Source organism: Eptatretus burgeri, chromosome 7 (genome assembly GCF_056783735.1).
Source record: "Eptatretus burgeri isolate ZD-2024b chromosome 7, Ebu_testis_v1, whole genome shotgun sequence".
Taxonomy (NCBI): Eukaryota; Metazoa; Chordata; class Myxini; order Myxiniformes; family Myxinidae; genus Eptatretus; species Eptatretus burgeri.
The window spans coordinates 31,790,355-31,807,556 of NC_140967.1; the positions used below are offsets into that span (position 1 = coordinate 31,790,355).

A 17,202-nucleotide genomic window follows, 5' to 3' on the forward strand; every position below is an offset into this window, starting at 1 on the left:
TTGTGCTCTGCCTGGAACACAGGCATCATCCCAACTGACTGGAAGAGGGGCCTTGTTGTCCCTCTCTGGAAAGGGAAGGGTGATCGCCAAGACTGTAACAACTACCGAGGGGTGACGCTGCTCTCAGTGCCGGGCAAGGTCTTTGCTCGGATAATTCTTGATAGGGTTCGCCACCATCTGCTTGAGCACCAGCGTCCAGAGCAGTCAGGCTTTACACCAAAGAGGTCTACGATTGACCGTATCCTTGCACTTCGTGTCCTCACCGAACGCAGATGAGAGTTTCGGCAGGGGCTGCTTGCAGCCTATGTTGATCTCTGTAAAGCGTTCGATTCAGTGAATCGGGATGTCCTCTGGAGGATTCTTGGTCTTCGTGGGGTGCCACCAAAACTGATCGATCTGATGTCTGAACTCTACTCTGGTACTGAGAGTGCTGTGAAGTGTGGTGGTACCATCTCTGACTTATTTCCAGTTGTTACTGGAGTTCGTCAGGGATGTGTACTTGCCCCCACACTTTTCAGCACTTGTATGGACTGGATTTTAGGGAGGATGTCGGAGAGATCAAGTTGCGGTGCGTCATTTGGGAATGTCAAGATCTCAGACCTTGATTTTGCAGACGATGCAGTCATCTTTGCGGAGACTTTAGACATCCTTTTGGGGGCCCTCGAGGTGCTGAATGAGGAGTCGGAGCCGCTGGGATTACGGGTTTCTTGGGTCAAAATTAAGATCCAGGCTTTCGGTGACATCTTGGATGCTGCTGTCCTGTCTGTGTCTGTTTGTGGTGAGGATGTTGAGGTCCTGGAGAGATTCACTTACCTTGGCGGTGATATTCATGTCTCTGCTGGCTGCGAGTCAGAGGTCAATAGACGTCTGGGTCGGGCCTGGGGAGTCATGGATTCACTGGATCATGGGGTGTGGTGCTGCCGGTACCTGTGCGGGAGGACGAAAGTCCGAGTCTTCAGGTCCTTGGTACTTCCAGTCTTGCTCTATGGGTGCGAGACTTGGACTCTGACCAAGGATCTGAGACGGAGACTTAATTCCTTTGGTACCAGGTCTCTTCGGAGAATCCTTGGCTATCGCTGGTCGGATTTTGTGTCCAACGAGCGGTTGCTGAGAGAGACTCAGATGAGATTTGTTACCTGCATAGTCCGTGAGCATCAGTTGCGGCTGTATGGACATGTGGCTCGTTTTCCTGATGCTGATCCTGCTCACCAGATTCTCTCAGCGAGGGAGTCTCATGAGTGGAGGAGGCCATTGGGTCGACCACGTGCCTCATGGTTGCAGCAGGTTGACCATCATCTCAAGGAGATGGGGATGGGCCTGGCATCTGCCTGGGGGATGGCCAGACGGAGGCCCCTGGAGTACCGGCGGAAAGTGGACGCAGCGACGTGCTGTTCTGGCACATGCTCCCATACCTGACCTAAATTATCAAGCCAATTTTTTTTCCACCCGTCACATGCAGCTGTTGATAAAGATTAATGTTTATGCACATCTCCTAGAAATGTCGATATAAATGCAATGTTTTTGAAACTAATTTTTAATTGAAATTCCCACAAAACAAAGGGGAAAGCTACTCAAGGTTTTTGGGTTGTATACAATACATACTGCAGTCGGTAATCGCACTGACTCCAATCTGCTGATTCCCGAAAAATTGCCGATATTGGTCAAGTAAATATATATATATATATATATATATATATATATATATATATATATATATATATATATATATATATATATATATATATATATATATTATACTGGGCTGGTGTATGCCCCGATTAAAATAGGTGTACCATATCCCTGTGTCGTAAGAGGCGACCAGGGTTGCGTCAGGAAGGGCATCCGGCGTAAAACATGTGCCAAATTACTATGCGGATCATACGGATGATCCGCTGTGGCGACCCCTAACGGGAGCAGCCGAAAGAAGAAGATAAATATATATATATATATATATATATATATATATATATATATATATATATATATATATATATATATATATATATATATATTGTTGTGGTTACCAAATTCGCAAACCACCATTCAGGTCCCTTAGGTGAGGTATCTCGGTAAGTGCATGTGTAGTTAGGCCCAAACCCGTTGTCTAGTGGGAATACATGTCATTTATGCGAGCTGCGACTCTTCAGGATAGCCGTTTTTCTTTTACTATCTTTATTTTGGACCAACCGCCATGATTACCACCACAACCACAACATCAACCACCAACCACAACGCCGCTTCACCACAACCGCCACGACCTTCCCGTCACACCTCGCAACCGTAGCATCGCCACCGTTCTTGCCCCGCTGTGGGTACCGGTGTTGGACTCGTGCAGAGCGCGCGTCGAACAGCGTGTACAAAATCACGGATTTTGTGCTTCAAAAACGGATCAAAAACGACACACGCCCACTTTTTGCCATCCAATCGGTGAGCGAGGGGCGATTTGGCCCCGCCTCCAGGACGATCGATATATGCAAATTTGTGGATCAAAAAGCCTTCACGCCCACTTTTTCTCGGGCCAATGGGGAGCGAGGTGAAAGGTCAAAGGGAGGGGGTCAAAGGCGAAGCTACGGGGGGATAAAAGGACCGTGTTCGTCAGTCAGGAGAGTCAAGAGAGGGGAGAGTCCAACGAGGAGAGTCCAACGAGGAGAGTCCAATGAGGAGAGTCCAACGGGGAGAGTCCAAAGAAGAGTCCAGAGTCGGAGAGTCCAGAGGCGGAGAGGCGGCAGCGGCGAAGGCAGACGAGGGGGTGCTCGCGTCGGTGCCGGGAGCTGCACGCCCGAGGGAGGCCGGCAGCGCGACCTGGCCGAGGTGGAGACGCACACCAGGGATAATAAAGATCCTCTATACCCCGAGCATCAGCAACCCCCTCCTGTTTCCCCCCGCGCTGAGATAGTGCGACAAAGGGGGCCCCCTTCCCACCCCCTGCCAGACACTGTCCGCGAGGCCCGCGGAGTGAGGCGCCATCGCCGCTCCGCGTCTCATCACCAGACGGGTAGGCGCGACCCGGTCTCGGCCTCAGGCCCGCCTCATCCTTGAGGGTATTCTTTTCCTTGGTTTTGGGTATGTGTTGTCGGCGCCGTCTGTGAAGTAGAATTGTATAAGTGTTGCCGTGTGCTCGGTAGTCGGTATTAGCTCTGCATTGTTTTCGCTTTTATATTTGCTTTTTGTGTAAATGGAATTGTGTTTTTTCTGTGTGCTTTTGGTGGAATTGAATATGTGTGCTTCCCGTGTGCCGCGAATAAATGTGCTTTATTATTGAACTGTTCTCCCGCTTCGCTTCGTCTTTTTCTCCCATTGAATCCTCATCTTGCTTCACGTAAAGGGTTGGTAGTGGGCTGAATACGCCCGATAATTAATCGAACCGTCGGGGTTGACGATAACACCGCTCGGTTATTCTGATAGTACGGAACGGGTCGCTTAAGTGGCCCGTGTCCGAAGTCGACCTGCGGCGAGGTGCGATCGCCCGGTCTACCCTCCGCGTGGGTACTTAGGTAGGTCGAATTTGGCGAGCAACCCTATCCCACGCGGGGGCTGATTGGCTCGATCGCAGTGAGACCGAAAGGTCCACCCGTGACTGGTTCCCGGCGTTAGTCCGAGAGGGTCATGACTGGATTGTCCGTCCGGTGGGCGACGTGCCGCGATTCGAGTTACGTGGCCGTCGCACGCCGGCGGGCGCGAATACCGCAACAATATATATATATATATATGTGTGTATACATAGTTGTGGCCAAAAATATTAGCACCCTTGCATTTTTTTCAAATAACTTACAATTTTCTCGAAAAATAAGTTGAAATTGACAAAATTATTTGGTCTCCACAATTCTTTATTTCACTATGAATATTACAGAACCTTTGTTTTTGATTCAGAACTTAATATATCCTTTTAAATCAGAAAAAAAAGAAATGTCATTGACAAAATTATTGACACCCGAGACTTAATATTTGGTAGTACAACCTTTGGCCAAAATAACTGCAGTCAAGCACTTCCGATAGCCATGAATGAGCTTCCTACACCTCTCTACTGGCAGTTTGGCCAAACACTCTTCTTGTGCAAACTGCTCCAGCTCTCCCAGATTTGATGGGTGCCTTCTCCCAACTGCTGTTTTCAGATCTCCCCCACAGGTGTTCAATGGGATTTAGATCTGAACTCATTGCTGGCCTCTTCAGAGCAGTCCAGCATTTTGTCTTGAACCATTCCTGGGTGATTTTTGAAGTATGTTTGGGGTCATTGTGCTGCTGCAAGACCCATGACCTTCGACGGAGACCCCACTTTCTGACACTCGGTTGAATTTTGCACTCCAAAATGCCTTGGTAATGTCGTGATTTCATGATGCCATACACACATTCGAGGCACCCAGTGCCAGAGGTGGCACAGCATCTCCAAAACATCACTAAACCTCCTCCATGTTTGACGGTAGGGAAGGTGTTCTTTTCTTTGAAGGCTTCATTTAGTTTTCTGTAAACGTGGAGATGATGTGCTTTCTCAAAAAGCTCTAATTTTGTCTCATCTGTCCTCAGTTCATTTTCCCAGAAGGATTTTGGCTTGTTCAGGTGTGTTTCGACAAACTCCAATTGGCTTTTCTAATGTCTCTCTCTCAGCAGTGGGGTCCTCCTGGGTCTCCTACCATAGAATCCCCTTTCCTTGAATTGACAACGGATGGTGTGAGTTGAAACTGTCATACCTTGTGTCTGAAGATCAGCTTGTTCTGTTTGGCAGTTCATTGAGGTGCTTTCTCCACCATTCAAACAATCCTTCGCTGCAATCTTCAATCAAGTTTTCTCTTCTGGCCACATCCAGGGAGGTTGGCTACAGTGCCATGGGCCCTAAACTTCCTTGTAACATTGTGTACGTTGCGTACGGTGGACAAAGGAACATCAAGGTCTCTGGAGATTGGCTTGTAGCCTTGAAATTGTCGATGCTTGGCTACGATCTTGTGTCTGACCTACTCAGACAATTCTCTGGTTTTTTTTTCTTTTCTCCCTGCTCATTTGGTACACACAGTGACAAAAACAGCAGAATGACCACAGGTGAGTTCAATTCCAAAGTAAAGGAGAAAGCAAAATGAGTACCAGCTTGCTGGTATCCTGTGTCGGAGTGGCGACCCGTCCAGTATTGTGCCCAATAACCAAGAAGACTGCTTCGACAGCACCAATGCTCTGCACAGTGTATGGTCCCAATGGATGGATGGACCTGCTTGAAATCCAATTATTCCTAACAACTTCTCAAAGGTGCCAATAATATTGTCCAGGCCATTTTAGGATTTCTGTCTGGAAGAAGCTGAGATTTCATAATATTTTTGAGCTTTTTTGTTTTGCTTCACTGCAAACCAAAGAAGCACATATGTGGATACCAAAAGATTTTTTTATTTCAACAATTTTCTGGAAGAAATGGTGCATTACTTGAAAAAAGTGCAAGGGTGCCAATATTTTTGGCCATGACTGTATACTTGTGTGTTTGTGTGTGTGTGTGTGTGCGATTGTGTGTGTGTGTGTGTGTGTGTGTATGTATGTATATATATATATATATATTTATATATATATATATATATATATATATGGGAACCGCATCCCTCCAAAGCTATTGCAACCATCATACGGCGGTCCTGAGACAGTTATTCCATTAATATACGTTCAGATAGTCCCTTCCCTTTTGTCTTGCGGGACAACGGGACAGTGCGTTGCGTGGATCTCACAGCTAGGTCTGTTTACACCACTCTAACTTCATTTCTACTCTTCTTTTCTGCTTATTCCTGAGGTAAATCTGAATTGGGGTCCTCGTGGAGGCCGACATGTGCAGCCGGGGGAGGGGAATAGGAAAGCTGTGACAACACCACACGAGCATCGACAGCGCAGCTGTGAGGATACAGCGACATCCTCGAAGGAATCTCTGCCACAAGCTCGAGATGATCGTCTGACGTTTCCAATGATCTGGGATGAGATTGCCGGTTGCATTGAAAAGGCGTACGAAGGAATATCTCTTAAAGAAGCTGCACGGATGTTGTTTTTCACAACACAGAAGCAAATGACCCAATATCGGCGAGAGCGTGGCTGGCAGCTTGGTGCCAATAACTACATCGTTAGAGGCCGATAATAGAAAAACAACAACCACGCCACGTTGTACAAGACACTAGTGTGCAAGATACGGGTGGCGTGTTCTTGTCAACCCATTTCTGGATTTAATTACATTGGCATTCTCTTTTCCCTACATTTCTCCATCTGATACTTATATCTATATTCATTTTAATTCCAAACCTCCATCTAATTATTATAGCCGATCGTTCCCCTCAATTCCTGACACAGATCGGGGTTGGCCCCGCGCACACGATAGCAGAATCGGGTGAATGCGAGCGTTGACCACGTGGGCCATGGCAGATCCGTACGTACTGTACGGAACGTGCTCGATGGCGGGCAGACCCGTTCGCAGCTGTGATACCTTATCATCGCACAGAGCGGAGCACAGATGGCACACATCTTGTTCTGATCTGTGCATGGGTTTACCCTCACAGATTACCGTCGGTCCTCGCTGGTGGCCAGGGTGTTCCCCACAGACGGCGGATGTCTCCTTGCCTCTCCGCTCGGAGAAGCCGCAATCAGGCAGAGGCGTGCTATGCAGTTCTGATCGCTCAGGCCGCAATGGTGCATTGCGGAGCAGGCGTTGATCAGCGCTAATCGGGGGTGCCTGGTTGGGCATGCGGGGCCGACAGGACCCTCGGCCAGTCGCCAGGGCATGGTCTGGGAGATTCGGTGCAAGGCAATTCATGTTGCGGAGTTCGGTGCGGGGCGATTCATATCATGGGGCTCAGAGTGAGATGATTCCACAGCTTGGAGTTATCTTGCTGGAAGTGGAGTGGAGCCACTTCAGGCCATCAGGGCCGGGCCACGCAGTGGTCCAGGCACAATCAGAGCAGCCGATTCGGGTGATGACACATCGCTTCAGGGTAATGCCCCCACCCTGCACCCTAGGGTCTATAAAGGACGGGTGGCAAGGCCGTCTGTAGTTCCGGTTTTGGTGTCTTGCCCATCGCTGCTGTCAGCTCGTCCCATTCTCTGCCCGGCCTGGGATCAATCTCTCCGCCCGTCTGCTAACTCTGCCTTCTTCACCCGCCCGTCTTCGCCCACTCGCTCTTGACTCTGCCTTCTACTCCCGCCATTCTGCGCCCACACATCACTGACTCCACTCACCCACCTGGTCCTGTCTACCACTCCGCCCACTCGCTCTCGACTCCGCCTTCTCCACCCATTCGGCTTTCGACTCCGCCTTCTCCACCCAAATCCCTCCCTCCACGCCTGACGGTCGCGTCTCATTCTCTGGACTGATGCTCGCTGCCCGAAGCGCCACGAAGAAAGAGATGAGACGGTGCGCCAGCTGTCAGGGAGGTATCGCCCAGTGGGGCATCCTCCCAAAACGTATTGGTGGCATGATCGGGCAATCGTGGAAGGCATTGAGAGACTGTTGTCCTCATCTCCTCTCTTCCTTTTTCTCTTCATTAACTCCTCTTCATCGGGTTTTGTGTGTGTGTGTGTGTGTGTGTGTGTTTTTTGTGTGTCCTCACACCTGTCCTCATTTACATTAAGATTGTACAATCATTATATCGGGATAACTCTGCTCTGTGTCTGCTTTTGTAAGTTGCTTGTATATTGCCGCACCTCTCACATGTCTTCCTTTCCCTGCATTACACAACAATAAAACGATTCACTGTGCCACATATCTTTCCTCGCCTGCTTGTAAATAAATTATTATTAGAAATGTTCCCAGCTCGTTTTTGTCTGTTCTTTCATTAACCCAGCATGGTCCGTATCCGAGCTGAGCTGGGACTTTATTCCCAACGATCCGTTCCTTTTAGCCGGTACATCCTTGGCAGTGTCGCTTGGCTGCATCCGATCCGGTAAATTGAACCGGTTCGGACAAGGCGTACTGATGGCATGTTCCCCGGTAATTAAACCACGTGATTAATTAGGTAACCCAGTTAACCCATTGACAGGAGGACCCTAGGTCACGCGGTTGAGTTATTGGCATTCACAGTCGGCTAATGACCCGCCGCGTCACGGAATTATCCGTGTGCGATGGCCTGCAATTCCGGGGGGTCTGGTGGGAACCCGAGATAGCTTCCCTCCCTGGTGGTCTTCTCAACCGACCCCCGGCCCACAACAATATATATATATATATATATATATATATATATATATATATATATATATATATATATATATATATATATATATATATATATATATATATATATATATATATATATATATATATACACACACACACACACACACACACACACACACACAGAGACATGACAGAAGTAAATAGACACCATGATTTTTAAAGAATTTATTTAACATTTAAAGAACATTTTAATACATACACTCGTATTTTGTGGACTTTCCATTTGCAGATTTCAACGCTTTTACTCTTTCAGGCATAGAAATAACGAGTTCCAAAATTTTATCTTGTGCGATTTCTGCCCAGGCTTCACACAAAAGGTTTAGCAATTCTGCCTGTGATGTTGGTTTCCTGGACTTTTTCTGCACAGCTCGATCCAATATGACCCAGAGTTGTTCAATGAGATTCATGTCAGGAGACTGACTTGGCCATGGAAGTCTCTTGATCCCATTTCTGTCCTGCCATACTTTGGTCTTTTTTTGCAGTGTGGCATGGAGCTCCATCTTCCATGAACAAAGTGCTGTTTTTGACCATCTGATCAGTGGAGAAGACAGGGAGACGTCCATCCTCAAGGATAGAAATGTATGTCGTAGAGTTGATGTTGCCAACATACTCCACAAGCTCTGACCGACTAGCACTCCAGATTGCTCCCCACACCATCACTGAAGAGCCACTGTGTTTGACAGTTGGCTGCAATCAGTTCAAAGAGAATTCTTGACTGGGAAGTCTCCAGACCCATATGCGTCCACTGTCAGAAAACTGAGCAAACTGGAACTCATCTGAAAAAAATTACAGTTTGCCAAAATTTCAGGGGGTCTGATCATAAACTTAGCACCAAGCTACATCAGAGTCTCCTGACCATCTGGTCAGCCCACTTCTTTTTCCTTTGAATGTTGGCTGGTCTGAGAAGAGGTTTTCTCCTCGCTGCTCTCCCATAGCTCAGTTGATGAAAGAACCACACGGCAGTTCTTGAGCTAACTTGGAACTCCTCTGCAACATCTGCTGCCTTGCAACAGGGAGTTTTCTCAATGGACCGCTTGACAGCTGGAAGACACCTTTCTAAAGGACCAGGTCAACCACAATGATAAGCTGTGGATTCCTTGCCTTTGCTGGTGAATTGCACAATCACCCGATTGGCCATAGAAAGTGGAATGCCAACGTTCTGAGCTATCTGATGCTGGCTGTCTCTACCTTTTGATTTGCCAACAATTCGTCCTTTTTGAAAATCGGAAAGTTTGTGTGCTCCCTGGGTTTGGGGCATAGTTCATTGTCGTACAAGACCCAGTAACTCGTTTCTGCAAATAAATAGTTGAATATTAGTACAAATCACTGAGTAAAACTTGCGTTATACAGATGAAATGAATCAATTTAAGGTGTCTATTTACTTGTCGTCTGTGTGTTGTTCAGAAAGCATAACATTCTTCTCTCTGCTAAATCCCCTACCCCCACCTCCCACACATTCTCTGTCTGTCTGTCTGTCTGTCTGTCTGTCTCTCTCTCTCTCCAGACATGTCTGGGCATTGTTTGTATCTGTACGGTGTTTGTCTCCAGACATGCCTGGGCCATATTTGTTTGTCTCTAGACAGTGTTTGTCTCCGGACATGTCTGGGCAGCATTTATCGACTGACGTGTCTGGGTGGTGTTTATGTCCGGATAGGAGTTTGTCTCTGGACGTGTCCAGGCGATGTTTATGTCCGGATAGTAATTTGTCTCTGAACATGTCCAGGCGATGTTTGTCTCCGGACGGCTTGGCTTCAGACGTATCTGGTCGGTGTTTGTCTCCAGACGTGTCCGGGCGGTGTTTGTCTTTGCGTGGTATTTATAGTATGACCGGTAGAAAATGGATTTCAGACATTACTTTGTTTCCATCTTCACTGTTGATTTATACAGAATCATTGTGATGAGACAATGAATCGTAGTTAATGCTCCACCTCATGCTGCCTTCCCTTCTCCCACTCCTCCTTGCTCCCACAACCCTCGTCACTCTCCCTGCCTCCTCTCTCTCTTTTCCCCTCCACCTCCTCATCCTCCCTCACCCTTCTCTTTTTCTCCCCCACCTCCCTTCCTATTCTCTCCCCACCCGATCGTATTCCCTTCAGCGAAGCGACGGGTGGTATTTGCTCGTAAATAAATAAATAAACATTCCCCTTTTGGGGTTTTCTTCAAATAACAAGATCAAAAAAATATATATTTGTCAAATATTGTCCATGAGCCTAAGCATAACAATAAAAATTGAAATAACAATATATTTTGCAAGTTAACTGTTATTGTTCCCTGGTCCATTGGACCTGTGTTGTGCAAAGTCGTCTAGATTTTTAACAAACGAATTTTAACTTCGCCGAATGAACAGCGAAATGAGCATTATTTATTTTATCTTCAACATTTGTTGAGGAGATGCAAAGAATTAAGTGAAAATATTGTGGTTAGTTCATTTTGTGGCATTATAGCAAAACAGGAATGGCAAGTGAACTTGGATAATGAGCCATTTAAATGAACTAAAGGGGCCATCTAGAAAGTATGTATCAAGCAAAGTTCTGTTTGATTTGCTGAATCGATGAAGAAAAACTTTCCAATTTCATAATTATAACAATTGGCTGGCAGTCTGGCCTCGAGGTACGCACACTCCCCTCTAAGCTGCCTCACCTGGGTTTTAATGCAGACCCAGTTATAAACTGTCATCCCGGTGTTTCACACCCAAGGTGATTCGTCAATATGTGTGCTGTCTCTTGGATGGACGTTAAATGCAAGTCCTGTCTGCCAGCATTTGCTGGTGGATGTTAAAGACCTCGCAGTGTTCTTCGCGAAGAGTAAGCAAGCTATCGCCTGCATCCTGAACATATTACAAATTCCTGCCCTAACCTGCAGAGGGCAATATACAAGTGGTACAGCCACTGATGCTACCTTGCAGTCTTGTGATGCATACAAATGAATAATAAGAATCATAACCTTAATCATATTAAGGAATTTTTGGAACAAAGACCAGTCCACAGAATGCATCTGTTCATTATACCATGACTCTACAGTGTATTTGTATAGAAATGCCGGGATGTGCGTATCACTAGGTGCATTATTGTGAATACTGTTTCAACAAGAGATACCTGACAAAGCATCTTCAACAGGTTCAGTCATCTCTGGTTCATCATCAACTCTCTTCAGTACAAGAGCAAAGAATGCTGCAAATCCAAGAACCTGAGTGGTGATGACAATGATGACAACAAATAACAAATAAGCAAGGACTGTGATGACCATGATGACACATTCATCACCATCATCATCATCACAATCATCCATCAACGTGGTAGGTCCAGGGGAACCACAGCTCCAATTCACCTGCACATCTAATCTTGACTCTCTCGACATAAAGCTCTGTACAAGGTTTTGTAATTAGAGAATGGTTGCTCAACAACCCTCTCAAAGAGGTTCAGTCACTCAAACTATTGGGTCTCGCTCTCAGCAATGATCTGTCTCGGGCAAACCACATTTCAAAGTTGGCCTCCAAAGCCAGCCGCTGACTGAACCTCTTCAGTCGTGCAAAGTCCTTCCTTGGCACACCTGGACTCCTATCCACATACAAGGCTTTCAGCTGCAGCTTGATGGAGTACTGCTTTCTGCCATTTGGGCTAGCACCCCTGCCTGACACCTTGCTCAAGTTGATGCTGTGGAAATCAAGGCTTTCAAGATCATTGAATCTCTTGTGAGGCAGCCAAGTTTAAAGGCCTATCACTTTGCCATAGCTGACAGGTCGGTGGTTTCTGTCTTCTTCCACTTCCTTTCTGGTCTTGCACCCTCTCCCATCTCCGGGCTTTGTCTCCCACCCAGCCACCACCCCCCCTCAACCTCCACCCCAGCCAGGTATATGGTACACATGGTCCACCAGCAACTCTCTTCTCGTGAAACTGCCTAAATCCTGAACCACAACTCGCCTTCACTCATTTGTTCCTCTTTTTTCCCATCTGTGGAACCAACTTCCACATTCTCTTCAATCACATTCTTCCATCTAGGTCTGTTGTTCAACCCCATCTCAGATCATCCCCCATCCAAAACGATGATCTTTTCTGCACCTGTTAAACCACTCCCACCCCTCACCCAAATTTTGCTTCTGCATCCATCTTGTCCACCTGTTGTATTCTCCTCCACCCCTCATCGTTTCCTGCATCCCATGTTTGTCCATCTCCATTTATTTTCTCCCTTTGCCCTGCCGTTGGCATTTCCTTCTCTTTCTGCTCTTCCTTTTGTTATGTTGCATCCTGATCCATTCTGTGTTCATGCTCTCCTCCATGAGCTTTGACTTTGCACACACAAAAAAAAAGGTTATTGATGTTAAGTGAATAAACTTCATATTACTTTCACAATGTACCTCTATGACAGGGCCATCCACTCTCCTACCCATATTTGATGGCTTCTTGGTTTCGTACATTTTCTCAGATGGTCTTGGAATCTCATAGACTTTACTACACCCAAATGCATTTGGTTACACATTTTTTGGGGAAAAACAATGACACATACAAACACATTTTCATACATACGGAGCAATTAGTGCAAATGCAATTGATCCTCTTGTTTCTGTGTGTTGTCAACTATCCCACCAACTATAACGACTCCATCTATGATGCTGTTTCTTCAAACTTGGATTTTTTGCTGTCCCATAATCCCAGCTCTTCCCCCCCCCCCCATCTCTGTGGAGACTTCAACAGACACCATGCCAGTAAGCTGTGCATTCGGTCTCAAACGACTGCATGTGGTTTTACAACAAAGACTTTTGCAAAGTTTCAAGCCTGACTCAATCCATAGAATTTTCAATATGCATCTTTCCAAATGGCTTTCATTCTTTGTTGAACTGGATCATATCAAACTTCTCCTTTAACTTGTCTTGCCCCTTCTCTGTGCCTCTTTTGATCAGATCCTATTGAAAGTGTCTTCAGAGTGATACCAAGTGCGGGCATGTCCAGAAGTTCACCAAGGCAGTATGGCTTGACTTGAAATCCACTAGATACCTAACACACGAGGCCAGTCTATCTTTCCATCAGCTCTCGCTATCTGAGGTTCCTGAAAGTACAGCAAATATCTATATCTCTATCTCTATCTCTATCTCTATCTCTATCTCTATCTCTATCTCTATCTCTATCTCTATCTCTATATATCTATATCTATCTCTATCTCTATATATCTATCTCTATCTCTATATATCTATCTCTATCTCTATCTCTATATATCTATCTCTATCTCTATCTCTATCTCTATCTCTATCTCTATCTCTATCTCTATCTGTATGTCTATCTCTATCTCTATCTCTATCTCTATCTCTATCTCTATCTCTATATCTCTATCTCTATCTCTATCTCTATCTCTATCTCTATCTCTATATATCTCTATATATCTCTATCTCTATCTCTATCTCTATCTCTATCTCTATATATCTCTATATATCTCTATATATCTCTATATATCTCTATATATCTCTCTATATCTCTCTCTCTATATATCTCTATCTCTATATATCTCTATCTCTATCTCTATCTCTATATATCTCTATCTCTATATATCTCTATCTCTATCTCTATCTCTATCTCTATCTCTATATATCTCTATCTCTATATATCTATATCTCTATCTCTATATATCTATATCTCTATCTCTATATATCTATATCTCTATCTCTATATATCTATATCTCTATCTCTATATATCTCTATCTCTATCTCTATATATCTCTATCTCTATCTCTATATATCTCTATCTCTATATATCTCTATCTCTATATATCTCTATCTCTATATATCTCTATCTCTATATATCTCTATCTCTATCTCTATCTCTATCTCTATCTCTATCTCTATCTCTATCTATATCTCTATCTCTATCTCTATCTCTATCTCTATCTCTATCTCTATCTCTATCTCTATCTCTATCTCTATCTCTCTCTCTCTCTCTCTCTCGCCTCCTGCTTTCCGATTTGACTTTCAGACACTAGTTAAATGGTATGTGTGGAGAGACAATTGCAAGAAACCGGTATGCATTCTCCACCTGGAAAGCAAACCATACAAGTGCAAACGTACAATCTCACTGTATAACCCACAACCAATGTGTGCTTTTCATTAGATAGGACAGAGCCCAACATTAAGCTCAGGTCAGGTCAGGTGTGGGAGCATGCACCGGAGCAGCGCATCATGACATCCACTTTCCGCCGGTACTTCAGGGGCCTCCGTCTGGCCATCCCCCAGGCAGATGCCTGGTCCAGCACCATCTCATCGAGATGCTGATCAACGTGCTACAACCATGAGGCACGTGGTCGGCCCATTCGCCTCCCCCACTCAAGAGGATCCCTCGCTGAGAGAATCTGGTGAGCAGGATCAGCGTCAGGAAAACAAGCAACGTGTCCATACAGCCACAGCTGACACTGACAGACTATACAAATATCTAGTCTCATTTGAGTCTATCTCAGCAACCGCTTATTGGACACAAAGTCTGACCAGCGATAGCCAAGGGTTCTCTGAAGAGACTTGGGACCGAAAGAGTTAAGTCTCCATCTCAGAACCCTGGTTAGAGTCCAAGTCCCACATTCGGAGAGCAAGACTGGAAGCACCAAGGTCCTGAAGACTCGAATTTTCGTCATCCTGCACAGGTACCGAGAATGCCGCACCACATGATCCAGTGAATCCATGATTCCCCAGGCCTGACCCAGCTGACTATTGACCTCTGGCACACAGCCAGCGGAGACATGAATATCACTGCCGAGATAAGTGAATCTCTCCACGACCTCAACATCCTCACCACAAACAGGTACAGCCAAGATAGCAGCATCCCATATGTCATTGAAAGCCCGGATCTTAGTTTTGGCCCAGCAAACCTGTAATCCCAACAGCTCCAACTCCTCATTCAGCACCTCGTCGGCCCCCAAAAGTATATCCAGTCTCCTCAAAGATGAGTGAATCGTTTGCGAAATCAAGTTCAGAGATATTGACATTCCCAAACGATGCACCTCAGCTTGACCCCTCTGACATCCTTCCCAGAATCCAATCCAGGCAAGTGCTGAAAAGTGTAGGAGCCAGTACACACCCCTGACTAACTCCAGTAACAACTGGAAATAAGTGAGAGATGGAATCACCACATCTCACAGCATTCTCGGTGCCAGAGTATAGTTCAGACATCAGATTGATCAGTTTTGGTGGCACCCCACGAAGAACAAGAATCCTCCAGAGGGCATCCCGATTCACTGAATCAAATGCTTTTACAGAGATCAACATAGGCTGCAAGCAGCCCCTACAGAAATTCTCATTTGCGTTCGGTGAGGACCCGAAGATTAATTAATACAGTCATTCGCTCATCTCTTTGGTGTAAAGCCTGACTGCTCTGGGCGCTAGTGCTCACACAGATGGTGGCGAACCTGATCAAGAATTATCCGAGCAAAGACCTTGCCCGACACTGAGAGCTGCGTCCACCCCTTGGTAGTTGTTGGAGTCCTGGCAATCACCCTTCCCTTTCCATAGAGGGACAACAAGGCCCCTCTTCCAGTCAGTTGGGGTGATGCCTGTGTGCCAGGCAGAGCAGAGAAGTGCATGCAATGACACGAGTGCAGCATTTCCACCAGCCTTGAGAAGTTCAGCATGAATGCCAAAGATCCCAGGAACTTGACCTCGTTTCAACGTGTTCAACGCAGTCTGTTTCTACAAACGAAGGTGGATCACAGTTGATTGGAGGGTCAGCAATAGAGATAGTAACAACCCTGATATCCAACTCAACAGCCGGTGGATCAGCCTGGTACAGCCACTCAAAGTAATCGGCCCAGCTGGCCTTCACTTTGGACTCCTTTATCAAGAGTCCACCACCTTCCCCTCTCACAGCAGTACATCGAGGAATGGGCTTGGAGGAACGCAATGCATGAATTCCCATGAAAGCAGGACAAGAATCACTTGACCACAGGAGATGCACTACCCCCTCACAGATTCCTCACACATATGCCTCCTTGTCCCCCCATAGTGCATATACAATTTTATGCCTCAACTCGCTGAAGAGCTAAGCTCTGCCATTAAGCCTGGTCCGATGACTCTGGTCAATGGTATCCAGTGTCCCTTGAGACACAAATTTATTCTTTGCCCTCCAGTGAGCATGACATCCATGCCTTCGCCTTCCATGACATCCTCCAGCAACATCAAGCATGGTGGCCTTGAAGGCACTCCACAACTCTTCAGGATTCCCCAAAGCACCCAGACCCCCAAAATCACCACTCAGCCTGTTCGCAAACTCTTCAGCTACCCTCTCATCATTGAGCTTGCTAACATCCAGCCTAGGCTGGGTGGTACCATTCTCCCAGATTTAAGCTGAAACTTCAGAGTTGGTACAACAAGCCTGTGGTCGTTATTGAGGAATTGAGCACTCCAGTAGACCCTACAGTTCTGGATTATCCTCCAGTGACTATCAACAAGCACATGGTCAACCTCGTTTGACACACCACCAGTGTTGGAATACCAAGTCCAGGGATGAGCCTGTAGGCGCTGAAACCATGAACCAGCCACCAGAAGCCCATGATTTCTTGCAAAGTCAAGGAACTTAGTGCTATTCTGGTTCACAGTTTCAGACCCATGGAGAGCAACGCATGTCTCATAACCATCCCTATCATTGCCAGTCAATTCCTTGAAATCCCCCAAAATTAGAAGAGTATCTCACCTGGGACACTGATCAATCACAGACTCGAGCGTCGCATAGAATGCCTCCTTTACGGTGCGGTCACTTGCCTTTTTCTCATAACAGATTTTCTCTGATGAATCATTTCTCTCATAATACGCTCTTTGACCGGTGTTACCTGAATTGTCATTGAAGTCAGCTTATTGCAACTTCTTGAGCATGGTAACCATCAGAGCGACCAGACCAATAGTCGGTGTAACCACCCACCGTGATTTTTCCACTATCTCCAAACCTCAGAGAGTGCTGCAATAACGATGTTCAAATGCTTGAGCTCAGATGACAACAGAGCCAGGAGATCATCCTCTCATAGAGAGAGGACATTCCAGGCACCCACCCGAAGGAAC

The 17,202-nt window shown here is 46.1% G+C and overlaps 1 protein-coding gene across 2 annotated transcripts in view; it reads right to left on the reverse strand.

Annotated features, from left to right (window-relative positions):
- PKD1L3 (polycystin 1 like 3, transient receptor potential channel interacting) overlaps nucleotides 1-17,202 on the reverse strand; it is a 232,144-nt gene that overhangs the window by 43,856 nt on the left and 171,086 nt on the right. For both annotated transcript variants that reach the window (XM_085887936.1, XM_085887934.1), the window contains exon 34: nucleotides 11,275-11,365. In XM_085887936.1, coding sequence (XP_085744062.1) covers nucleotides 11,275-11,365 — 91 coding nt within the window. The remainder of the gene's footprint in view (nucleotides 1-11,274; nucleotides 11,366-17,202) is intronic.